Source organism: Anolis sagrei, chromosome 12 (assembly GCF_037176765.1).
Source record: "Anolis sagrei isolate rAnoSag1 chromosome 12, rAnoSag1.mat, whole genome shotgun sequence".
Lineage (NCBI taxonomy): Eukaryota > Metazoa > Chordata > Lepidosauria > Squamata > Dactyloidae > Anolis > Anolis sagrei.
The window spans coordinates 12352335-12379247 of record NC_090032.1 but is presented as its reverse complement, the minus strand read 5'-3'; the positions used below and the strand labels follow the sequence as shown (position 1 = coordinate 12379247).

The window sequence follows — 26913 nt, the reverse complement described above, 5'->3', positions numbered from 1 at the left end:
CTACCTAAGTGGAGTATCTTGCATTTGTCACTGTTGAACTTCATTTTGTTAGCCTTGCGGACCTTTTCCTTACAGGTGTTGGCTATTTGTTTTAATTTTTCTTTGGTGATTTCTCCGTTTTTCCACTTCTTGTGCATGTCTCTTTTGTGTTTTAGCACAGTTAGAAGTTCTTTGGACATCCATTCTGGCTTCTTTGCACTTGTCCTATTTTTTCTCTTTGTTGGCACAGTTTGCAATTGCACCTTGAGTATTTCACTCTTGAGAAATTCCCATCCATCCGTAACTCCCTTGTCTTTTAGTATCTGTGTCCACGGAATGCTGCTCAGTGTTTCCTTCATTTTTCGGAAATCAGCTCTCCTAAAGTCCAAAATGACTTGTCTTAGTTTCGGCCTTCCTTTGTACCGCAAATTGCAGGAGCACATGGTCACTTGCCCCTAAGGATCCAACCGCTTCAACCGCATCAATCAGGTCCTCTGCATTTGTTAGGATGTCTGCAAGGCAAGCAAGGAATTTGTTGGACCTTGGACTCTTGGCTGAGTTTGTTTTCCAGCAAATATCAGGATAGTTGAAATCGCTCATGACTACTACATCTCTTCTCTGTGCCTGTTTTGTCAACTGTTGGCAGAAGACTTCATCAAGTTCTTCCTTCTGGCTTGGAGGTCTGTAGTAGATGCCTACAATGACATCTTTTTGAATCCCAGTTCCCTTGATTCTTATCCAGATGCTTTCAAGCTGGTTTCCCGGATTGCTGTCATGCATCTCTTCTGCAGCATAAGAGTTTTTGACATATAAAGCTACTCCGCCTCCTCTCCCCTTTGTTCGGTTTCTGTGAAAGAGGTTATAGCACTCGATGTCTACATTCCAGCGATAGGAGTCATTCCACCAGGTTTCAGTGATGCCTATGCTGTTGTGCTAAAAGTTGGAGTTCGTCTTGTTTATTTCCCATGCTCTGTGCATTAGTGTAAAGACATGTGAGCCCCTGAGAGCTTCCCCTGAGCTGTTTAATTGGGATTATTGTGCTTTTGGTACTTGGTACTCGTTGTGTTTGTGCAGCCCTCCGTTTAGCCTTCTGGCGGTTCCCTGACATTGTGGGTAAAGTAGTGTTCGCAAGGCTGTTGTCCCCCTCCCCCAGTGGACCTAGTTTAAAGTGCGCCTAATGAGATTTGCGAGTCTGTGAGCAAAAAGGTGTTTTCCTACTTGTGTGAGATGCACCCCATCCCTTGCCAGTAGGCCATCTTCCTGGAAAAGCAGGCCATGGTCGAGGAAGCCAAAGCGTTCCTCCTGACACCATTTTCTAAGCCAGTCATTGACTTGTACTATTTTTCTGGCCCTTGTAGGACCGTGTCTTACAACTGGGAGGAGGGATGAAAAGACCACTTGTACATTACATTGTTTTAGCTTTGTTCCGAGAGCTCGAAAATCATTGCTCTCCGCAATTCTAACAGACAGGAAGGCACACCTGGGACCTTAACAATGGCACAACAATAGTCTATTGATCTCCAGCCATGAACATATCTATAGATCGGTACTTGAAGTAGCTGCGAAATTAAGGGAGTTTGGGGCAGTATTATCTGCCCATCTCCGGTGAATTCATCCTTGGCAGCTCTTTCTCTACACATCAGCATTTTTGCAAACAAAGGCCCTTTGTAAAAGCAGGCACATAGGATTTTCAATAATTGAAAGCATCACTGAAAATTCCCTTTAAAAACTATGTCACCCTCAAAGGCACTCTAGAATTTTCCTTCAGCACCACAGTTCAAAAACATCATCTTCTTTCGCGCAACCTTCCTTATGGTCCAGTTCTTATATCCATAGGTTACTATGGGGAATACAATTGCTTTAACTATGCGGACTTCCATTCTGATGTCTTGACTCGTCACTCTTTTATTGAGATTGGTCCTTGCTCTCCTCCCAAGGAGGAAACATCTTCTGATTTCCTGGCTGCTGCCTGCAGTCTGTCGCTGCTTCCATGTTTTCTCCCTCTATTTGCCAGTTATCAATCAGTCTAGTTGCCATAATCTTCAGTTTTTTGATGTTTTAACTGCAACCCAGCTTTTGCGCTTTCTTATCAAGTTGGTAAAGTCCAATTCATGGTTCAGATATTCCTTGCGTTGGCTGCCAGAACCTCCACACCATCATGCATTGCGGTTTTCTCCATTTTGCTCTCCCCTCCCTTCTCATTTCCTTTCATTCCCTTCTTGTTATTCTTTCTTCTTCCCTTCCTCTTCCTCATACACATGTCACCTGGCAGCAGTCCATCTGCCTCACTCCCTTTCTTTCCCAGTCACATCACTGAGGGCCACTTCACCCAGCAACAATCCGCTTCCTTCCTTTTCTGAGCTTGAAAGGAGCTGTGGGGTTTTTTTAAAAGTTCAACCCCTTCAATTATTTCAATTAGGATAATTTATTTGTCATGTCAGGACAACCGGTCATATTATATTACATTTCTAACAGAACAAAGCAAACAAACAGAATACACAATTTGTGTGTTTGGTAGATGATTAAATGTCCTTTGACCAGTATCTGGCCACTTGGAGTGCCTCTGGTGTTGCTGCAAGAACGTCCTCCATTGTGCATGTGGCAGGGCTCAGGTTGCATTGCAGCAGGTGGTCAGTGGTTTGCTCCTCTCCACACTCACATGTCGAGGATTCCATTTCTGAAGGTTGGCTCTGCATCTCGTGGTGCCAGAGCGCAGTCTGTTCAGCGCCTTCCAAGTCGCCCAGTCCTCTGTGTGCCCAGGGGGGAGTCTCTCATCTGGTATCAGCCATTGATTGAGGTGCTGGGTTTGAGCCTGCCACTTTTGGACTCTCGTTTGCTGAGGTGTTTCAGCGAGTGTCTCTGTAGATCTTAGAAAACTATTTCTAGATTTAAGTCATTGACGTGCTGGCTGATACCCAAACAGGATGAGCTGGAGATGTCTCTGCCTTGGTCCTTTCACTATTGGCTGCTGCTTCCCGGCGGATGTCAGGTGGTGCAATACCGGCTAAGCAGTGTAATTTCTCCAGTGGTGGAGGGCGCAGACACCCCGTGATAATGTGGCATGTCTAATTAAGAGCCACATCCACTGTTTTAGTGTGGTGAGATGTGTTCCACACTGGGCATGCATACTCAGCAGCAGAGTAGCACAGCGCAAGGGCAGATGTCTTCACTGTCTCTGGTTGTGATCCCCAGGTTGTGCCAGTCAGCTTTCGTATGATTTTGTTTCTAGCACCCACTTTTTGCTTGATGTTCAGGCAGTGCTTCTTGTAGGTCAGAGCACGGTCCAGAGTGACTCCCAGGTATTTGGGTGCGCTGCAATGCTCCAGTGGGATTTCTTCAGAGATGGTGATCTTCAGGGCTTGGGATGCTTCTCTGTTCTTGAGATGAAAGGCACATGTCTGTGTTTTGGATGGGTTGGGGATCAGCTGGTTTTTTCCTGTAGTAGGCAGTAAGGGCACCTAGAGCTTCCGAAAGCTTCTGTTCTACCATCTCAAATCTCCCTGCTTGAGCAGTAATGGCAAGATCATCAGCATAGATGAAACTCTGTCCCTTCTGGCAGTGGCTGGTCATTTGTGTAGATGTTGAACATGGATGGAGCAAGCACGCTCCCCTGAGGCAGGCCGTTCTTCTGTTTCCGCCATCTGCTTCTCTGGCCCTGGAACTCAACAAAAAAAGCTCCTGTTTTGTAGCAGGTTTCCTATGAGGTGGGTAAGGTGGTCGTCCTTTGTGATATTAATTTGGATAATGAAGAGGTGTGTGTGCCAAGTTTGGCCCAGGTCCATCAAGCCAGGGAGGAGCCTTTGTGGTACAAACAAACAAACAAATGTTAACTTAGTCAATATAATTATAGGTTAGGTTCTTGTGGGTTTTTTTCGGGCTATAGAGCCATGTTCTAGAGGCATTTCTCCTGACGTTTCGCCTGCATCTATGGCAAGCATCCTCAGAGGTAGTGAGGTCTGTTGGAATTAGGACAATGGCTTTATATATCTGTGGAATGGCTGGGGTGGGGCAAGGAGCTCTTCTCTGCTGGAGGTAGGTGTGAATGTTTCAGCTGATCACCTTCATTAGCATTTGAAGGCCTGCCTGAGCCTGGGAAAATCTCTTGCTGGGAGGTGTTAATCTGTGCCTGGTTGTTTCCTCTCTGTTGTTTTGCTGTTGTAATTTTAGAGTTTTTAAATATTGGTAGCCAGATTTGTTCATTTTAATGGTTTCTTCCTTTCTGTTGAAATTGTCCACATGCTTGTGGATTTCAATGGCTTCTCTGTGTAGTCTGACATGGTGGTTGTTGGTGTGGTCCAGCATTTCTGTGTTCTCAAATAATATGCTGTGTCCAGGCTGGTTCATCAGGTGCTCTGCTATGGCTGATTTCTCTGCTTGGAGTAGTCTGCAGTGCCTTTCATGTTCCTTGATTCGTGTCTGGGCATTGCTGCGTGTGGTGGTCCCTATATAGACTTGTCCACAGCTGCATGGTATACGGTAGACTCCTGCAGAGGTGAGAGGATTCCTCTTGTCCTTTGCTGAACGGAGCATTTGTTGGATTTTCTTGGTGGGTCTGTAGATTGTATGTTGTGTTTCCTCATCAGCTTCCCTATGCGGTCAGTGGTTTATTTATTATTTATTTATTTACCTTACTTATATACCGCTGTTCTCAGCCCGAAGGCGACTCACAGCGGTTCACAACAAATACGAACAGCAAAAATTCAGTGCTACAGTATAGAAACAGTTAACAACCTAACACATTACACAATTAATAAACAGTTACTACAATACCCATTCACTGTCGTCTCGTCATCAAAAACATGTTCCAGATTCGTCATCCATTGTTCCATTCCAGTGTTCATTAACCAATCATTGCACTAATTATTGGAACGCCTGCTCAAACAGCCAGGTCTTCACCTTTTTGCGGAATACCATTAGAGATGGTGCTAGTCTAATGTCCGTAGGAAGGGCGTTCCACAGCCGAGGAGCCACCACCGAGAAGGCCCTATCTCTCGTCCCCGCCAGCCGAGCTTGAGAAGCAGGCGGGATCGAGAGCAGGGCCTCCCCGGAAGATCTCAAAGTCCTGGTGGGTTCATAGGCAGAGATGCGGTCAGATAGGTATCTTGGGCTGGAACCGTTTAGGGCTTTAAAGGCCAACGCCAGCACTTTGAAATCAGCCCGGTAGCAGATCAGTAGCCAGTGGAGTTGGCACAACAGGGGGGTTGTATGCTCCCTGCACTCTGCTCCTGTTAACATCATGGCTGCCGAGCGTTGGACTAGTTGGAGCTTCCGAGCTGTCTTCAAAGGCAACCCCACGTAGAGAGCGTTGCAGTAGTCTAAACGGGATGTAACCAGAGCGTGGACTACCGTGGCCAAGTCAGACTTCCCAAGATACGGGCGCAACTGGCGCACAAGCTTTAGCTGATGTATGGCAGGAACCCTTTTCCTCTGGGTGGATCTTCATCTTGACTCTCGTGGCTTGTTCTCGGTCTTGCAGCTCTTCTGATGTCTGAGGTGGAGTCTCCATTGGCCTGGCGAGCCCAGTTGAGGTGGTTCAGTTCATCTTAGTTAACTTAGCCAGTATAATTATAGGTTATTTTGTTAAGTTGGACAATGAAAAGCCTGTGTGCCTAGTGTGGTCCAGATCCCTGAAGCCATGGAGAAGGCTTTGTAGTACAAACCCACACGCATAGAAGCGTCACTCTCTAATCACCGGGCTCCATGTCCTCGGAGAGAAACAAGAAGGCTGGAGCCGAGTTGCGCGCGCATTCCGGGAAATGTAGTGGCATCTAGAACAGTGCGCATGCGCCTGGCGTAGTAACCTGCCAAGAGGCCCCTCACTCGCTGACGCAACTACGCATGCCTGGACCGAACGTGCTCACGCAAACGCCCTTCCGGGCATGCGCAGTGCCGTCAGCGAGTGAGGGGCCTTTCTTTCGACGCCTCTGGCTCGATTCGACCGGCTGTTTCTGAGGCGAAGACGCATCCCGTCGGCCTTGTGACGTCTTCCGCTGCCGCTCTCCACTTCTCCGCGCAGGAGGCTCGTGGAAGGCCCGTTCCGGTCGATGGCGGACGGAGGGAAAGGGGGCTACAGCGGTAAGGGCCTCAAGGGAGCCAGAGGCGGGTCGGGCGCCTGGGAAGGCCTCGCCGAGCAGCAGAGGCCCAACCAGACCTCCGTTGCGGTGAAGGGATTAGGCCTCTGAGAGGGAAGCTGAGCCTAAAGATCCTCGAGTTGGAAGAGACCCCAAAGGTCATCCAGCCCAGGCAGGAAGGAACTATCCAAGCCCTCCTGACAGATGGCCATCCAGCCTCTGAATCCTCCAGTTGGAAGAGGCCCCAAGGGTCATCCACCCCCGCCCCCTTCCGCCAGGCAGGTGGGCCCCACCAAAGCTCTCCTAAGAGATGGCCACTCAGCCTCCGCTTGGAAAGCTCCAGAGAAAGACACTTTCACCATCATTGTTATCAACTATTACTATTGTTACTATTGTTATGGAATCCTAGGGTTTGAATAATACCCCCAAGGGTCATTCAGTCCGACCCTCTGTCACGCAGGAAGACCCCAAGAAAGCACTCCTGACAGATGGTCATCTAGCATCCTTTTAAAAACCTCCAGAGAACGACATTCCATTATTGTTGCTGTTGTTGTTGAATCCTAGAGTTGGAAGAGGCCCCCAGGGCTATTAGAGCTTAAGACTCTCTGCACATTGCACTTGCCCAGAATATTTATTTATTTATTTACCTTACTTATATACCGCTGTTCTCAGCCCAAAGGCGACTTACACAACAAATACAAACAGCAAAAATTCAGTGCTACAGTATAAAAACAGTTAACAACCTAACACATTACACAATTAATAAACAGTTACTACAATACCCATTCACTGTCGTCTCGTCATCAAAAACATGTTCCAGATTCGTCATCCATTGTTCCATTCCTATGTCATTGCCAGTCATTGCACTAATTATTCGAACGCCTGCACAAACAACCAGGTCTTTAATTTTTTGCGGAATGCCATTAGAGATGGTGCTAATCTAATTGTGGGAAGGGCGTTCCACAGCCGGGGAGCCACCACCGAGAAGGCCCTATCTCTCGTCCCCGCCAGCCGTGCTTGTGATGCTGGCGGGACCGAGAGCAGGGCCTCCCCGGAAGATCTCAAAGTCCTGGTGGGTTCATAGGCCGAGATGCGGTCGGATAGGTAGCTTTGGCCGGAACCGTTTAGGGCTTTAAAGGTCAACACCAGCTGTTGCTGTTGTTGTTGTTGAATCCTAGAGTTGGAAGAGACCCCCAGGGCTATTAGAGCTTAAGACTCTCTGCACATTGCACTTGCCCAGAATCCCAACATATCACCTCTTACACCCAGCACTTTTTAACCTGTACCCTTCATTGGCCCGGCCCTGGTTTTATTGCGTAATAGTGTAATGTTTTGTTTTTGTTATTGCTTATGTTTTTAATTTGCTTGCATTGTATTGTTATTGTCTGTTGTTGTTGTTTGAGGCCTTGGCCTTTGTAAGCCGCATCGAGTCCTTCGGGAGATGCTAGCGGGGTACAAATAAAGTTTAATAATAATAATAATAATCATCATCATCCAGTCCATCATCATGATTATTATTAACTACTATAATTTTACTGACACAAAAGCACAGTATGTCACAGCAAACAAGATCCATATGCTGGATTTCGTATAAAAAAATCACAAGTTGAACCCTTCCCAAGCGTCTAGGACTGTGTAATGTATTTTTGGAAGATGCGCGCAGATCCAAGTCAGGTGGCCTTTTGCAGTTGACAGATTGTGATTTTGTCAATGTGTATTGTTTCCAAATGCCGGCTGAGATCTTTTGGCATGGCATCCAGTACACCAATGACCACTGGGACCACCTGTACTGGTTTATGCCAGAGCCTTTGCAGCTCGATTTTGAGGTCTTGATAGCAGCTGAGTTTTTCCTATTGTTTTTACTCAATACAGCTGTCACTGGTATGGCGACATCAATAATCCAGACCTTTTTCTTTTCCACAATCGTGATGTCTGGTGTATTGTGTCCCAAAACTTTGTCAGTCTGGATTTGAAAGTCCCACAGTATTTTTGCATGTTCATTTTCCACGACCTTTGCGGGTTTATGATCCCACAAAGGATCATAAATATGTGGTACTTGTGACATAAGTTCCATTGAATCATCTGGGCCACAGAGTTGTGTCTTTGTTTGTAGTCCGTCTGTGCGATTTTCTTGAAACACCTGAGGAGATGGTCCATGGTTTCATCTGTTTTCTTGCACAGTCTGCATTTTGGGTCATCCGCTGATGTTTCAGTCCTGGCTTTAATGGCTTTTATTCTGATGGCTTGCTCCTGGGTTGCAAGAATCAGGCCTTCTGTCTCCTTCAGTGTTCCATTCGTGAGCCATAACCAAGTTTTCTCCCTGTCAACTTTTCCTTCAATTCTGTTAAGGAACTGTCCATGCAATGCTTTGTTGTGCCTGATGTGAGCTCTGGTTTATCTATTATTATTATTATTATTATTATTATTATTATTATTATTGAATCCTGGAATTGGAAGAGATCCCCAGGGCCATCCAGCCCATCATCATGATTACTATATTATTATTATTATTATTATTATTATTATTATTGAATCCTAGAGTTGGAAGAGACCCCCCGAGCCATCCATCATCATTACCATCATCATCATCATTATTATTGAATCCTAGTTGGAAGAGACTCCCAGTGCCATCTCATCCAACCCCCTTCTGCTAGAAAAGAACACACAATCAAAGACATCCCAACAGATGGCCACCTAGCATCTTATTAGAAACCTCCAGAAACCTTATTAGAAACCTTCCTTCATCATCATGATTATTACCTATTACTGTTGTAGAATCCAACGGTTGGAAGAGACCACCCAGCATCATCATGATTGTTATTTATTATTATTATTATTATTATTATTATTATTATTATTGAATCCTAGTTGGAAGAGACCCAAGGGCCATCTAGTCCAACCCCCTTCTGCTAGACAAGAATACACATCCTCACAGATGGTGGTCTAGCATCTTCTTAGAAACTTCCAGAGAAAAGACATTCCATCATCATCTCATTATTATTATCAATTATTATTACAAAATCCCAGGGTTTGAAGAGACCCCAAGGCTATCCAATCATTGTGATTATTATAAATTATTATTATTGAATCCTAGAATTGGAAGAGACCCCCAGGGCCATGCAGTACAACCCCCTTCTGCTAGGCATGAACACACAATCAAAGACTTCCCAACAGATTGCCATCCAGCTTCTGCTTAAAGACCTCCAAAGAAGGAGACTCCTAGGCAGTATATTCCACTGCCAACCATCAGGAAGTTCTTCCTAATGTTTAGGTTGAATCTCTTTTCTTGCCATTTGAATCCATGGCTCCATTGTATCCTAGTCTCCAGAGAGACAGAAAACAAACTTGCTCCTTCCTCAGTGTGACTGCCTTTAGATATTTAAACATGGATCTCTCCAATTCCTAGACATAGATATTAGAGACGTTTATACTGGGCAGGAGGGGGGGATCTTAGAATCGACAAAATATTTCTACTGTTGTCTTATTTTGATAATTGCATATTGCTTTTTACTGTTGTGCCAAACTAGATTTGACATTCAAATTATCATGACATAAGAAAAGCCAAAGCATCTTTTGACTATTAGGGCTTTCTGTTGAATGCTGGGATTGGCAGTTTATGGAAGGGTGTTTATAATTCCCAGCCTGAAAACACAAAGGTCAATCACTCTGCTACTAGTGGTTTGAGCTGTTGTGCCAAACTGGATTCGAGATTCAAACAATTGTTTTACACATGAAATACAAAATTAAAAAGCCAAATCATCTTCTGGGTGTTAGGACATTCTATTGAATCCTGGGATTGACAGTTTATGGAAGGGCACAGATATGCAGATATGATAGTTAATGTGTAATCAAATGTTTTAAATGTCTTGTGTAAAATGAGAATAATGATGGTGTCCAGTTTCATCTTTTAAGAGGAAGAGTTAGTTGCAAAGGACAATCTGTAGGTTACCAAGGGGCCCTTCCAGATAGGCCCTTTATCCCAGAATCAGATTTATTATTATTATTTATTATTTCTCGCACTTCTACCCCGCCCTTCTCAACCCCCAAGGGGGGACTCAGGGCGGCTTACAACAGGCACAATTCGATGCCAGCACAACAATAAGATAAAAATAAAACATATATAAACAGTAATTAAAACAATTAGATCCCAGGTTTTCTGTTTATCCCAGATTATCTGGTAATGGGGAATCATAGAATCATAGAATCAAAGAGTTGGAAGAGACCTCATGGGCCATCCAGTCCAACCCCCTGCCAAGAAGCAGGAATATTGCATTCAAATCACCCCTGTCAAATGGCCATCCAGCCTCTGCTTAAAAGCTTCCAAAGAAGGAACCTCCACCACACTCCGGGGCAGAGAGTTCCACTACTGAACGGCTCTCACAGTCAGAAAGTTCTTCCTAATGTTCAGATGGAATCTCCTCTCTTGTAGTTTGAAGCCATTGTTCCGCGTCCTAGTCTCCAAGGAAGCAGAAAACAAGCTTGCTCCCTCCTCCCTGTGGCTTCCTCTCACATATTTATACATGGCTATCATATCTCCTCCCAGCCTTCTCTTCTTCAGGCTAAACATGCCCAGTTCCCTAAGCCGCTCCTCATAGGGCTTGTTCTCCAGACCCTTGATCATTTTAGTCGCCCTCCTCTGGACACATTCCAGCTTGTCAATATCTCTCTTGAATTGTGGTGCCCAGAATTGGACACAATATTCCAGATGTGGTCTAACCAAAGCAGAATAGAGGGGTAGCATTACTTCCTTAGATCTAGACACTATGCTCCTATTGATGCAGGCCAAAATCCCATTGGCTTTTTTTGCCGCCACATCACATTGTTGGCTCATGTTTAACTTGTTGTCCACGAGGACTCCAAGATCTTTTTCACACGTACTGCTCTCGAGCCAGGCATTGTCCCCCATTCTGTATCTTTGCATTTCATTTTTTCTGCCAAAGTGGAGTATCTTGCATTTGTCACTGTTGAACTTCATTTTGTTAGTTTTGGCCCATCTCTCTAATCTGTCAAGATCGTTTTGAATTCTGCTCCTGTCCTCTGGACTATTGGCTATCCCTCCCAATTTGGTGTCGTCTGCAAACTTGATGATCATGCCTTCTAGCCCTTCATCTAAGTCATTAATAAAGATGTTGAACAGGACCGGGCCCAGGACGGAACCCTGCGGCGACTCATAATCCAATTTAAAGTAGAAAACCTGGGATCAGATCTTGGGATTTAGAGCCAGATTAGAAGGGCTCTTGGGTCATTTGTATGGAGGGAATGATCTATCATAAGTATGGGCAAACCCAGACCCACGGGCCAGATGCAGCCCTTTGAGTTCTTTTCTCAGACCCTCTTTTCTCTCACCATGCTATCCTTCCTTCTCTCTTTACTTCCTCCTTCCCTCCATCCCTTCCTTTCCTCCCTCTTTCTACTTCCCTCCCACTTCCCTTCCCTTCTGCCCTTTCATCCTTCCCTCCTTCCCTCTTTCCTCCCTCCTTCCCTCTCTCTCTTTCTCCTTCCTTTTTTCCCTTTTGTCTTTCCTTCCCTCTTTCCTCTCTCCTTCCCTCTCCCTTTTTTCTACCTTCCTTTCCTCTTTCCTTCTCTCTCTCTCTTTCTCCTTCCTTCCTTCCTTCTTCCTTCCCTTTTGGTTTTCCTTCTTTCCATCTTTCCTTCCCCCTCTCTCTTTCCTTCCTTCCCTCCCTCCCTCCCTTTTTTTCCTTCCTCCTGGGACATGTTTAGCTGGGAGAAGAGAAGGTAAAGAGGGAAAAGGAGAACCATGTTTCAAGATTTAAAAGGGTGTCCCATTGAGAAAGAGGGAGGGGAAAATCTGACTTTTCATTCCTCTAGGGACCAGGGCACAAGGGAGCAGTGGGTTCCAATGGCAGGGGAAAAGGTTCAACTGAAGAGATTAGGAAGAACTTCCTGAAAGTAAGAGCTGTTGGAGAGTGGCATAGGCTGCCTGGGATTGTGATGGAGTCTCCTTCTCTGGAGGCTTTTCTGCACAGGCTGTCTGTTGGGAGTGCTTTGATTGTTCCTTCCTGCATGGCAAGGGGTTGGACTGGATGTCTATTCCAGCTCTAGGATTATACTGTATATCAGGAGTAGGCAATACATGTCTAATTGATAGATTTTTCTCTCTCCCATCCATGATCTCATCCTGACGAAGGCTAACCCTTTTGGGTTCCAAATGTTTCCTATCTTTCCTTCACTTTCTGCCTTAGAAAGAGAAGAGGAAGGGAAGGAAAGAGTAGGGAGGGGGCTTGGGAAGAACCCCCCTCTCGGCCCCCCACCTCACTCTGGCCTGCCATGCAGCCCCCAAGTTAGAAAGTTTGCTCGTGCCTGATCTACCAGGTGCCACTGCAGAATTTGAAAGCCACAACATCTGTCTGCTCACATTCTCTAGCAGCTGACATACAGAGGCTTGTTACCTCAGATTCTAGATGTGTCAGGCATGTTTATTTGTTTGGTTGCGTTGTCCGAGAGCTTTTATATGAGCAAACTGCTTGTTGACAGCCTACTGATTGTTGGGATTGCTATCCTTATGTAGAACATGACGATCGTGTGGGTGGAGGAGGCGGTGGCAGAAACTTTCCTGGGCGGAGGAGAAAAGGCCGGGGGCCCTTCCGAGGAAAAATGTACAGCGAAGTTAACCATCACCAGCGAAATTGGAACAATGCAGCTTCCAGCCCTCGGAATCGGCTGGAGGAGGAAGATGGGGATGTTCTCATGAGCGATGCACATGATATGCTGCGATCCCGCTAGTGAGTAAACCCTTCTATTAACTATAAGAAGATATACAAAAGTGTGAATATATATTATTGTTGTTTCAAATTGTTATTTTATGATGTTTTACACTTATTATGGATGTATTCGTATTGTTGTATACATGAGTTTAATACATTGTAAGACGCTTTGGGTCACCATGAGGATGAACAGCGGGATATAAATAAAAATTATTATTATCGTTAAAAACTTGATAATGATTCACTAGCATTCTGATTCCTACATGAAAATGGCAGTCAGGTATGAAAATGGGAATGCTATACAGCCTAAACCTTTATTTACATTTAGTTTATTTTTGTATGCTTCCTTTCAAAAACTGAGGGTGAGCAACAGAAACCTGTCTCCAAGGCCCCATCTACATTGCGACTCATATAATCCAGTTCAAAGCAGACAAACCGGATGGAGAAACTGGATTAGGTCCAGCCTAAGTTTTATTTATTTATTTATTTATTATTCAAACTTATATGCCGCCACTCCCCTAGGGCTCGGAGCGGCTTACAAGAAACAAACTCGAATCTGACACAATTTAAAACAACATATAAAAGATCGAAAGCCTGTCGAAATAAATATAAACTAAATAACAACAACAAACAAACAAAGACACAACTCTGTGGCCCAAATGATTTACTGGAACTTTTGTCACAAGTACCACCTACCAACAGTAAAGAATTGGTGGGAAAATGAACATGCAAAAATACTGTGGGACTTTTGAATCCAGACTGACAAATGTTTTGGAACACAATACACCCAGACATCACGACTGTGGAAAAGAACGAAGTTTGGGTTATGTTGCTATACCAGTTGACAGCTTGCATTGAGGAAAAACAACAGGAAAAACTCAGCCGTTATCAGGACCTCAAAATCAAATTGCAAAGGCTATGGCATAAACCAGTACAGGTGGTCCCAGTGGTCATTGGCACACTGGGTGCCGTGCCAAAAGATCTCAGCCAGCATTTGGAAACAATAATAAACAAATCACGATCTGTCAACTGCAAAAGGCCACCTTACTTGGATCCGCGCGCATCATTCGAAAATACATCACACAGTCCTAGAACTTGGGAAGTGTTCGACTTGTGATTTTTTGATACGAAATCCAGCATATAGATCTCATTCGCTGTGACATACTGTGTTTTTGTGTCAATAATAATAATAATACGAATGGAACCCTGAAGAAGGAGACAGAAAGCCTGATTCTTGCAGCCCAGGAGCAAGCAATCAGAACAAATGCGATTAAGGCCAGGATCGAAAAATCAACTGATAACCCACAATGCAGACTGTGCAAGGAAGCTGATGAAACCATTGATCATATCCTCAGCTGCTGCAAGAACATCGCACGGACAGACTGCAAACAGAGGCACAACTCTGTGGCCCAAAGGATTCATTGGAATTTATGTCATAAGTACCACCTGCCAGTAGTAAAGAACTGGTGGGATCATAAACCTGCAAAGGTTGTGGAAACTGAACATGCAAAAATACTGTACTGTGGGACTTTTGAATCCATGCTGATATATGTATCACTGAACATCCTCTGGTTTGGTGCAAGGAGGAATCCACATAGTTTGGGTTACATCCATCACCAGACGTAGGGAATCCTATGTCCCAAAGCTTTATAAATAGGTTCCTTTTTGAAGGTGGGAGAAAGAACTCTGTCTGTTGGAGGCAAGTCTATATGTTGCAATTGATCACCTTGATTAGCATTGAATAGCCTTGCAGCTTCAAAGCTTGGCCTCTTCCTGCCATACTTTTCTTTTTGTTTTGTCCACGCAACTATTTTGTGAAGGAGAATACCATGTTCTATCCAAGCTTATTCAATGAGCAGACTCTTGGGTTTTGAATCTTGGAATTCAGTGTTCTATGTACCATGTTCTATATCATTTTTCTATTCTTCAGCAATCCTTATGGTCAGCGTCCAATGCGAGATCGGGAGCGGGGAAATCTAAGCAACATTAATCTCACTGTGAGACGGAATCTGAATGTTGCAGACCGGAGTGTTCCTAGGGGTCCTGCTGGCAAGAAGGCCTGGTTTAAGGTCACGGTGAGTCACAGGTTGGAAGAATACGAAAATGGAATTAATGATAGATGGTGATAAAGATTACAGTAAAATGCATTAAAAAACAATAAAGAACAATACAATAAAATACAAGCAGATAAAATCAGACATAAAGCTATTGCATTAAAATAATCAAGATGAGTCATTCTTTTAAAAAATCACCATACAGTAAAAATATATTGTAAAAGATGCTAAAACATAATACCCGTATATACTTGAATACAAGGCAACTTGAATATAAGCCAAGACACCTAATTTTACCACAAAAAACACATGTATTGAGTAAAATAATGGAAATGTAATAATAATAGTAATTACAGTATAATAATAAACATAATAATAGAGTAAAATAATAAATGTAATAATAACAATAATAAAGTAAAATAATAAATGTAATAATAAATAAGAAAGGTGGGGCATAAATAGGGTAAATAAATAAATAAAATAATAAAAATAATAAATACAAAGAAATAATAAATGACCCAGGGGCGGAGGGGAGGGGGGCTGTGTAAAGAAATCTGATTTCCCCAAGGACCAAAAATATGGGTTGAAATGGTGTAATTGTTCTCTAACAGGATGGCTGACAGTCATTGAAATTATCTCTTACATGTGCATTAATTCATAATTTGGACACATTAGAAAATAAAATAATAAATGTAACAATAATAAATAGAGAAAAATAATAAATGTAATAAAATCAATAATAGAGTAAAATAATGTAAATGTAATAATAATAGAGTACAATAATACATGTTGAAGAAATAATAATAACAGTAAAATGATTAATGTAATAATAACAATAAATAGAGAAAAACAATAAATGTAAAAATAATAATAGGAAAAAATAATGTAAATGTAATACTTAGGCGACCCCTCATTGTCTGAGGATGATGGTCCTCCAAGATCAGTGTCCTGGTGGTGCGTCCGTAGGTGACTGTGGAGTCCTATTCTTGATCTGCATCTTCTCCCGCAGTGAGGGCATCGGTATCCAGGTGGAAGGCAGTCCCGGTCGGAGTTGGCTTGACGCGCCTTCCTCTTGGCACATTTCTCTCTTTCGCCCCCCCATTTGTGCCTCTTCAGATTCTACATCACTGCTGGTCATAGCTGACTTCCAGCTGGAGCACTCAAGGGCCAGGGCTTCCCAGTTCTCAGTGTCTATGCCAGAGTTCTTAAGGTTGGCTTTGAGCCCATCTTTAAATCTATTTTCCTGCCCACCAACATTCCGTTTTCTGTTCTTGATTTTGGAATAGAGCAACTACTTTGGGGGATGGTGGTCGGGCATTTGGACAGCATGGCCGGTCCAGTGGAGTTGATGGTGGAGGACCATCGCTGGTGGTCTTTGCTTCTTCTAGCATGCTGACATTTGTCCGCTTGTCTTCCCAAGAGTTTTGCAGGATGTTCCAGAGGCAGCCCTGATGGAATCGTTCTAGGAGTTGCATGTGACGTCTGTAGACAGTCCATGTTTCACAGGCATATAGCAGGGTTGCATAGCAGGGTAATAATAGAACAAAATAATATACCTGCAACAACAATAAAGTAAATTAATAAATGTAATAATAATAACAGAGTAAAATAATAAATAACTTTGACTCGAGTATAAGCCGAGGGGGGCTTTTTCAGCCTAAAAAAGGTGCTGGAAAACTCGGCTTATACTTGAGTATATATGGCAATAATAATAATATGACATATTTAATTCTGTTTTAATGTTTGTATATTTTTAGGTTTTAAATTGGGTTTATTGTGATCCGCTTTGAGTCTCTTTTTTTAGAGGGGAAAAAGTGGGATATTAATAATATTAAAATAAGAAAAAAATAAGAAATGAGTCTCCTTAGAGAAGACAGTTCCATCCTTGCAAAATTCCCCCCATGAATTGCTGCCAAATATGGCATACTTTTTAGCTAACTGAGGAAAGAACATCTATGGAATTCCTGGAAACTAGGGCAAAGTGCAATAGGAAAAACACTTTCCTTTGGTTCCTTTGGTAAAGCCTTATGGGCTTTATAGGTTATTGCAGTCACCTTTGATTTGGGCTCAGAAACAAAACAGGAGCTGGTGCAGCTGTTCTAACAAAAGGGTCATGTGCTTCCTGGACAATGAAGTCTGGCAGAATGGCAGTAGGACTTTTTAAACAAAGCTCAGTGGAACAATGTGACCTTGCAGTGATGTTCTCTTTGTTCCTTTTGCCCTGTTGACTTCTTTTTGGGGTATTATAAATTTGAAAGATTAAGGATTGGGGAGATATATGTTCCCTGATTTTGCTTTGACTATCCCTGGTTTAAGGTTGGACCCTTCCGCTTTTCTTCCCTTCCTTGGGCGAAACGTCAGGACGTACTTTTTTTAGTATGCTGCCAGTGGGTGAAGAGCCATAAACTGCTTTTTTAAAACGTTCCATTTTTGCTGATGTAGATGCGCCAGCCTTAACAGGCTATTCTGTTTTTGGGTTGTTGTGAGCTTTCAAGGCTGTCCAGAAGCATTCTCTCCTAACGTTTCGCCCACATCTATAGCAGGCATCCTCAGGTGTTGCGAGGTCTGTTGGAAACTAGGAAAGTGGGATTTATATATCTGTAGAATAATGTCCAGGGTGGGAGAAAGAACTCTTGTTTGTTGGAGGCAAGTGTGAATGTTGCCATTGACTGCCTTGATTAGCACTGAATGGCCCTGCAGCTTCAAAGCCTGGCTGCTTCCTGACTGGGGAATCCTTTGTTGGGAGGTGTTAGCTCACCCTGATAGTTTCCTGTCTAGAATTTCCCTGTTTTCTGAGTGTTGCTCTTTATTTACTGTCCTGATTTTTAAAAATATATATTTGGTCATTTTCATGTTTTTTTCCTGTTGAAATTGTCCACATGCTTGTGGATTTCAGTGGCTTCTCTGTGTAGTCTGATATGATAGTTATTAGAGTGGTCCAGCATTTCTATGTTCTCAAATAATATGCTGTGTCCAGGTTAGTTCATCAGGTGCTCTGCTATGCCTAACTTAGTCTGCAGTACCTTTCATGTTCCTTGATCCATGTCTGGGCAATGCTGCTGTGTTAGGAGTCCGTAGCAGCATGGCGTACTGTGGACTTCTGCAGAGTCCTTCTTGTCCTTTTATCAACATAGCAGTTGTTGCATTTTCTTAGTGGGTCTGTAGATAGTTTGTATGTTGTGTCTCTTCATCAGCTGTTCTGTTTTTTCTTCTCAGATTCCCTATGGAAGAAAATATGAAAAGACATGGCTGATTAGTGCAATTCAGAATTTATGCAGTGTCCCTTTCAATCCTGTAGAGGTAAGATCAGGCATGAGTGTCCTTTTTCCCAGATATTCCCTTGCTTTGTGCAATGATTCCTAATTTTGTTGCCTTGAAACCACACTGATTGCTCTAGTCCAGCATTTCTCAAACTGGGGGTTGGGACCTCTTGGGGGGTCATGAAGGGGTTTCAGAGGGGTCACCAAAGACAATCTGAAAACATATATTTCTGATGCTCTTGGGAACCCCTTGGGCAGAGAAGACTGAAGATCTCTCTGCCTGTTCTTCTTTTCCTTTTTTGAAACGGGGTGAATCCTCCCACCAAAAAAGCCCTCTTCCGCTGTGATTGGCCAGCCTCTCAGCCAAGGGGAGGGCTGTTTCGGAGACTCCAAGTGGGGGAGGAGAGAGCAGGTGGGCTTGACGCATGGCAGTGTGGTGCGCCTGCACGGGCGAGGGAGAGTGCGCGAGGCTGGAGGGAGCCTTCTACCAGCATGGCATGGGGGTCCTGTGTGGGAAGATTGGCCCAATTCTATTGCTGGTGGGCTTCGAGGGGCTCTTTAATTATAGGTGAACTTTAAATCCCAGCAACTACAACTCCCAAATGTCAAGATCTATTTTCTCCAAACTCCACTAGTGTTCACATTTGGACATAATGAGTATCTGTGCCAAATTTGATCTAGATCCATCATTGCTTGAGTCCACAGTCCTCTCTGGATGTAGGTGAACTACAATTCCAAAACTCAAGGTCAATGCCTGCCAAACCCTTCCAGTATTTTCTGTTGGTCATGGGAGTTCTGTGTGCCAAGTTTGGTTCAGTTCCATTATTGGTGGAGTTCAGAATGCTGTTTGATTGTAGGTGAACTACAACCGCAACTGCAACTCCCCTCCCAACCCCACCAATATTCAAATTTGGGCTTATTGGGTATTTGTGACAAATTTGGTCTAGTGAATGAAAATACATCCTGTATGTCAGATATTTACATTATGATTCATAACGGCAGCAAAATGACAGTTATGAAGTAGCAAGAAAAAGAATGCTATGGTTGGGGGTCACCACAATATGAGGAACCGTATTAAAGGATTGCAGTGTTAGGAAGGTTGAGAACCACTGTTCTAAGGGGAAGATGCGCTGAAAGGGTGCTTGCTAGAAGCTACTGGTGTGGACAGATGTTCTGTTGTTTTTATGGACCCCCTTTAACCAACATCGTTGCATTCATTATGGAGTTTTTACTGTTCCCTGTTTCTCCAACTCATTGCACATATCATCATATACTAGGATGTCATTGTTGTTAAAGTTTCTTTTTCTAAAAAAACCCAGCTTTTTCTTGCTGACAGATTGTATCTCTCTCCACAGCTTCACTATGCCAACAATCGAGTAATATTTCATGTGGAGGACGTTGCTGTGGCCAATGCCCTCAGGCAGGTGTCCCGGAAGATTGTGGCACCCGATGGCTATAAGGTTTGTTGACAGTTTGCCCTGAAGGACAGGGTGAATTAGTATGGAAAAATTGGTCCAGGACAGTGGAGCATTGGTGATCAGTTTTAGATCTGACCCATTATCCCTCTTTCTGGGTCCTGTAGCTCGATTGGCATGCTGTTCTTGGCTGGTTTCACTTGCAAGGTCTCTTCACTATGTCCATTGTTTCAGGTGGTGATACTCGCAAACCCATGCCTTCCACCCATAACTATCATACGTGAACTGAAACCAGAGGAGATTGAGCAACTGAAGGTGAGTAGAAGGTGATGGAAAGCACTGTTTTCTGACATTCGTTCGCTGGCCATGCTAGATCAGGATGCATTTCTGGAAACATGCCCAATTTAAAAAAAATGGGTGAGAGAAGTTATTCTATATTTTGGCTTTGTATATTTACCGTATATACCCGGATATATGCCGGGTTTTTCATCCCATTTTTGAGGCTGAAAAATCCTCTCTCGGCTTATATTCCGAGTCAAGGGGCAATGGAGCCTTAATTGATCCATGGCACTTAAAAGTGGTGTTGAACTGTGTTGATTTTACAGTGTAGATGCACTCAAGGATAAAATGAGGCCTTGCCTTTCATTTGGCCTGAGGAAAGAGGAGTGTTTTCCTGCTCTGTTTGCTGTCTCATCATTCTGATGATCTTATTGACTTTCAGGTTTGCATGAGTAAAAGATACAATGGTTCCCAGCAGGCTTTGGACCTGAAAAATATTCATGCAGATTCAGGTGAGCTATATTAACTACTAGCTTGGGTATGCAACAATGCCTGGTTTATTTGAAAAAGTCATTTTTAAATTGTAGAAAATGCATAAGGTTGTGGATGAACTACAACTCACATCATGCCAGGTTAATCCTGAAAAACTCCATCAGTTCTTAAAGTTTGTTATGTTGGGCAATTTTGCTCTACGTGCATCATTGGTGGGCTGGCTGCAGGGTAAACTACAACTCCCACTATGGTGAGTCAGTCCCCTCAAATCCCTCCAGGAGGATGAGTTAGTAATGGAGGTTCTGTGTGCCAAGTTTGGTCCAGCTCCATCATCGGTGGAGGTCACTGTTTCTGTGATTGTGAGTGAACTACAACTCCCAGAAAGGAAGGTCAGTTCCTCCCAAACTCTTCCAGTAATCAAATTGTGGCATATCATGTCTATGTGCCAGGTTTGGTCCAAATTCATCGCTGTTTGGGTTCACAATGCTCTCTGGGTATCGGTGAACTAAAACTCCCCCAAATCAAGGTGAATTTGCCCCAAAGACCCCTAGTATTTTTTGCTGGTCATGGGGGCTCTATGTGCCAAGTTTGGCCTAATTCCATCTTTGGTGGAGTTCAGAGTGCTCATTGATTGCAGGTGAATTATACATCCCAGTACCTACAACTCCAAAATGTCCAGGCCAATTTCCCTCAAAACCCACCAGTATTCAAAACTGGGCATATCGGGTATGCATGCCCAGTTTGGTCCAGATCCATCGTTGTTTGGGTTCTTGTGGCAAAGTTTTGGGCCTGATCTCCTCTTTGAAGAAAGTATCTTTGTCTGTGATGGGATTCTGGGGATGTACAAGCAAAATAAATATGACAATTTTGTTTTTCAGATCTAGTAGCACAAAATATTGACATGGTATTGAATCGCAGGAGCTGTATGCAAGCTGTGCTGCAGATCATCCAAGATAACATCCCTGAGGTCAGCTGTTTTCCTTCCTCCTTCCCTGCACTCCACCTAATACCTTGGAGTTGCTTCTCTTCTGAAATGTCAGACTGAAATGTTCATTTATGAAAAATTGGCCTGTTTCAGATAAGGGGGTCTAGATCAGCAATTGTTGCAGTCGGAGACTTCAAATTTTTGGGAAACTTAGTTTAACATCTGAATGGTGCTACAGCAACAATTTGAACAAAATTGGAGAACATGATGGTGGGAAGGTTTGACCACTTGGCATGGAATGACCCCATTCACTGAAACCGTGAACATATATTTCATTGTGCTTGTTATTCTTGTTGGGCGAGTGGGCTTATTAACAAACACCCTCCTCATAAATGTACAGCAGAGTAACTTGGCAGCAGCAACAGCGTGACCCAGCACCAGTAGCCCAAAGTGATATAAAGAACAAAAGTACACAGACCAATGTTATCTCTTCCTTAGGAGGCTTTTCCTTATAGCAGTGGTTCTCAACCTGTGGGTCCCCAGATGTTTTGGCCTTCAACTCCCAGAAATCCTAATAGCTGGTAAACTCGCTAGGATTTCTGGGAATTGTAGGCCAAAACACCTGGGGACCCACAGGTTGAGAACCACTGCCTTATGGTAAAACTGTAGTTGCACTATTTACAAGATCAAGGTTTCCATAACATGAACAAAGTTCTATACACTTCCTTCTTTGCTTCCATGCTGGGCTTCATTCTCATGCAGATGAACAGCTTTGCTCTCACATGGCCTCTTCTTACACCGAAGTTACACAGGAGCTTCACATATTAGCTTTTTACACACAGCAGCCTTCACATGGTAGCTTTTTGTACACAGCAGCCATCACACTGGAGCTTCACACACGATGGCCTTCAACCTGGGACTTCTCTCACAGAAGCTTCTCACACCAGGTCTTCTCATACTGAAGCCTACTAATACTGAGGCCTACCTCACCCTGAGGCCTTTCTCCCAGTGAGGCCCTCTCATACTAAGGGCTCTCTCAGACTGAGGCCTCTCTTGCACTGAGGTGAACTAACCAAGAGGCCTAATCAACAACAAATTTTTATTTATATACCGCTCTATCTCCCTGAGGGGACTCAATGCGGTTTCCAAGTAACATAATCAATACATACAAAGAAAACAGCATAAACATAAAATTAACAAGACAATATAAGCATTAAAAACCACAATAGCACATATATTTAAAATAATCCTGCCTGTTCAAAGCAGTTTAAAAAGCCGGGCCAGGCTAGTGCGATATTAGAGGATCCGGGAAATTAGATAGCGTCAATGGCTGTACATTTCCAGGACCTAATAGAAGAAATTATGATACCACTTTGATGGCCGAAAGCGAGGAGGAGCTGAGGAGCCTTCTAATCAAGGTGAAAGAAGAAAACACAAAACCTGGGTTGCAGTTAAACATAAAAAAACCCAAGATTATGGCAACAAGAATGATTGACAACTGGGAAATAGAGAGAGGCAGGGACAGGGTTTGTATTTCTAGGTGCAAAGATGACTGCAGACTGCAGCCAGGAAATCAGGAGACGCTTCCTTCTTGGGAGGAGAGCAATGACCAATCTTGATAAAATAGTGAAGAGTAGAGACATCACACTGGCAACAAAGATCTGCCTAGTCAAAGCAATGGTATTCCCCGTAGTCACCTACGGATGTGAGAGCTGGACCATAGGGAAGGCGGAGCGAAGGAAGAGAGATGCTTTTGAACTGTGGTGCTGGAGGAAAGTTCTGAGAGTGCCTTGGACTGCGAGAAGATCCAACCAGTCCATACTTCAAGAAATAAAGCCTGACTGCTCATTGGAGGGAAGGATAGTAGAGGCCAAGATGAAGTCCTTTGGCCACATCATGAGAAGAAAGGAAAGCTTGGAGAAGACAATGGTGCTGGGGAAAATGGAAGGAAAAAGGAAGAGGGGCCGACCAAGGGCAAGGTGGATGGATGGTATCCTTGAAGTCACTGGACTGACCTTGAAGGAGCTGGGGGTGGTGGTGGCTGACAGGGAGGTCTGGCATGGCCTGGTCCATGAAGTCACGAAGAGTCGGAAACGACTGAATGAATGAACAACAACAATAGAAGAAAGTGACCTGGGTAATTGGTAGAAAAAGATATGGCCAATTTCAACAGTATCTGGGACAGAGCTAGAACTAGTCGTTCTCAAAGGTTTGTTTAAACCACAAGGTCTTCAGGCTCTTACGAAAGGAGGGGAGGGAAGGGCGTTCCAGAGGTGGGGGGCCACTGCTGAGAAAGCCCTCTCTCTCACCCCCACCAACCGTGCTTGCGATGGTGGTGGGAGCAAAAGGCGGGCCTCCCCGGAAGATCTTAAAGTTTGCGCCGGTTCATAGAGGGAGATGCGATCGCGAAGATAGGTGGGGCTCGAACTGATATTGATGTCCTTCTCCCACAGAGACCTCTCACAGACTGAGGGCTCCAAACTACAGGCACACCTGCTTATATTGAACTGCAACTTTTGCTGAGTCATTGCATCCACTTAACCTTTTCAGTGCTTGACAAATATTTTTGTAATTAAAGATACTTATTTTTTCTGACAATTTATACCCCGCTTTTTCTCTCTGAAAAATAGACTCTATGTTGTAGTTCAGCCTCTGATTGTATCTGACGTCAATGGGGATGAGAGTTTTTCTGGGCTTGGAAATCTACAGGAGAAACACTCCATTCATGAGAAACTTCAGGCCTCTCAGCAAAGTTTCTCATGAACGAAGTGTTTCTCCTGTAGATTTCCAAGGTCAAATTCCTGGGAGAGGCTCACAGCAGTGGTCAGTTGTCTGCTAGAAAAGAGAGATAAGAAATCATTTTCTAGTTGTAAGGGAAAACAAAATGCTTTCCTTTTGGTTCATGGGACAGGAAAAGCTTTATGATACAAGGAAAGAATTCTAGCTCAGTCTCGTCAATGCTGGAGTTTCATGATGGTCTTGCTTTCAAGTGGATTTCTAGTTTCATGTTTCAAGTTTTGCCAGGTTTCTGTTCTGGGCATTGGATCTCCATGCTGCCTTGTTCCTTGCTGCCTTGTTCCAGAACAGAAACCTGGCAAAACTTGAAACATGAAACTAGAAATCCACTTGAAAGCAAGACCATCATGAAACTCCAGCATTGACGAGACTGAGCTAGAATTCTTTCCTTGTATCATAAAGCTTTTCCTGTCCCATGAACCAAAAGGTTTGCATCTTTGGATCTTGTGTTTTTACCTTTGTATCCTGAAGTTCATGGACTATCTGTACTCTTTGGAAAATACTGTTTTGGTCAATACTGTTTCTATTATTTTTATTGTGTTGCTTACATATAGCCAATAAATTGCTTGCTGATTTCACTACACTGGTGTGATGTTCCAGCTCTGGGATACAACACTCAAAGTGGCTTATAGTAAAACCAAAACAATACAATTTAAAACTGAAAAATATGCAAACATTAAAATAGAATTATCGTCTGTTTTCCTCACCTTTTATAGCTCCTTTCTCTGAACTTGAGTGAGAACAAGCTCTATCGGCTGGATGACATGGCTGATTTGCCCCAGAAGGCTCCCAACCTGAAGATCCTCAATTTATCCCACAACCAAGTGAGTCTTGTTATTTTATTTTATTTTATTTTATTTTATTTTATTTTATTTTATTTTATTTTATTTTATTTTATTTTATTTTATTTTATTTTATTTTATTTTATTTTATTTATTTTATTTTCTTATATTATATTATACTATACTATATTATATTATATTATATTATATTATATTATATTATATTATATTATTTGAACTTATATGCCACCACTCCCCTGGGGCTCGGAGCGGCTTACAAGAATGGCTAAAATCTAACACAGTTTAAAAACAATTTAAAACAATTTAAAAACAGCAATATCAAACATTAAAAGCCTGTCGAAACAGGTATGTCTTACATGCCCTGCGGAAAGCTGATAAGTCCCACAAGGCACGGACTTCAGGTGGCAGAGTGTTCCAGAGCGATGGTGCCACTACTGTAAAGGCTCTGCGTCTCGTTGCTGTTAGACGCAAGGTCTTGACACTGGGAATTTCCAATAGATCTTGGTCCTCAGAACGGAGGGATCTCTGGGGTTGGTAGGGGGTGAGGCGGTCCCTCAGGTACATCGGCCCCAGACCATGCAAGGCCTTAAAGGTGAGTACCATCCCTTTGAAAGTGATCCGGTGCTCAATTGGTAACCAATGCAGCTCTAGTAAGATTGGGGTTATGTGGCATCTCATCGGAATTCCCGCAAGAAGCCGAGCAGCTACATTTTGTACCAACTTGAGCTTCCGGATCACCAACAGAGGAAGGCAATGTAGAGGGCATTACAGTAGTCCAGTCTTGAGATGACCGTAGCCTGGATCACCGTAGCTAGGTCGTCCCTGGACAGGTAGGGGCCCAGCCATCTAGCCTGCCGCAGATGAAAAAAGGCAGTTCTGCTAATGGCGGAGACCTGGGCCTCCATCGTCAGCAGAGTCCAAAAGGACTCCCAGACTCTTTACCAATGATGACGGGCGTAGCGCCTTGCCATCCAGGGTAGGCAGCTGGATATCCCCATTGCCTGGTCGACCCAGCCATAGGACCTCCGTCTTTCACTCGTTGGGATCAATTCTTTGTTTTGTAATATTTTCTTTTTACCCAATCCTTGTTTTACTTTGCTCTCTTTTACCTTTCAAGTTGAAGACAGATCGTGAGCTGGACAGATTGAAGGCCTTGAAGCTTGAAGAGCTATGGCTAGATAGCAACCCGCTGTGCGATAATTTCAGAGACCAATCCACCTACATCAGGTGAGCAAAAGTTCAAAACAGCCCTGGCCAACTGGACTGACACATTCCACCTGTCTTGGGCCCTGTCTTATTCAGAGGACAACAGAACAGCATGAAGATATGCCAGCTCCTTCGAATAATAGAGTTGGAAGAGACAACAAGAGCCATCCAGTCCAGTCCCTTACATTCAGATGACAGGAAAACACAATTAAAGCACTACCGACAGATGGCCATCCAGCCTCTGCTGCTGCTAATAATAATAATCATCATCATCTTTATTTATATCCCACTTTTCTCCCCCGGTGGCTCAGAGAGTTAAACCACTGAGCTGCTGAACTTGCTGACTGAAAGGTTGGCGGTTCGAATCCAGGGAGTGGGGTGAGCTCCCACTGTTAGCCCCGGCTTCTGCCAACCTAGCAGTGCGAAAACATGCAAATGTGAGTAGATCAGTGGCGCTCCATGCAGTCATACCAGGAACATGACCTTGGTGGTGTCTACGGACAACGCCGGCTCTTCTGCTTAGAAATGGAGATGAGCAGCACCCCCTAGAGTCAGGCACGACTAGACTTAATGTCAGGGGAAAACCTTTACCTTTACTTTAGTAATAATAATAATAACAATGATGATGATGATGATGATGATGATGATGATGATGATAATAATAAATCTTTAATTATATCCCACTTTTCTCCCTCACGGGACCCCAAGCAGCTTACAACACATTAAAATCATGTAAACAACAATCCCTATACATCGATAATAAGTATAAAACATCATAAAAGAAGCAGTTTAAAAAAACAATAATATACATTCACATTCTTTTGGCATAGGACAGCAACTTACTTGTCACAGGACAGCCTCCTGCCTAGTTGTGCTGGGTCAGTTGATTGGGTTGCCATCTGCTTTTT

The 26913-nt window shown here is 43.5% G+C and overlaps 1 protein-coding gene across 1 annotated transcript in view; it reads left to right on the top strand.

Annotated features, from left to right (window-relative positions):
* The first annotated feature begins 5838 nt into the window (after nucleotides 1-5838).
* Nucleotides 5839-26913, top strand: part of NXF1 (nuclear RNA export factor 1) — a 40364-nt gene continuing 19289 nt past the window's right edge. Inside the window, exons 1-10 of the mRNA XM_060758247.2 lie at nucleotides 5839-6054; nucleotides 12580-12793; nucleotides 14706-14850; nucleotides 18046-18129; nucleotides 19445-19549; nucleotides 19739-19819; nucleotides 20226-20295; nucleotides 21154-21242; nucleotides 24713-24820; nucleotides 25917-26026. Coding sequence (XP_060614230.2) covers nucleotides 6024-6054; nucleotides 12580-12793; nucleotides 14706-14850; nucleotides 18046-18129; nucleotides 19445-19549; nucleotides 19739-19819; nucleotides 20226-20295; nucleotides 21154-21242; nucleotides 24713-24820; nucleotides 25917-26026 — 1037 coding nt within the window. The 5' untranslated portion in view covers nucleotides 5839-6023. The remainder of the gene's footprint in view (nucleotides 6055-12579; nucleotides 12794-14705; nucleotides 14851-18045; nucleotides 18130-19444; nucleotides 19550-19738; nucleotides 19820-20225; nucleotides 20296-21153; nucleotides 21243-24712; nucleotides 24821-25916; nucleotides 26027-26913) is intronic.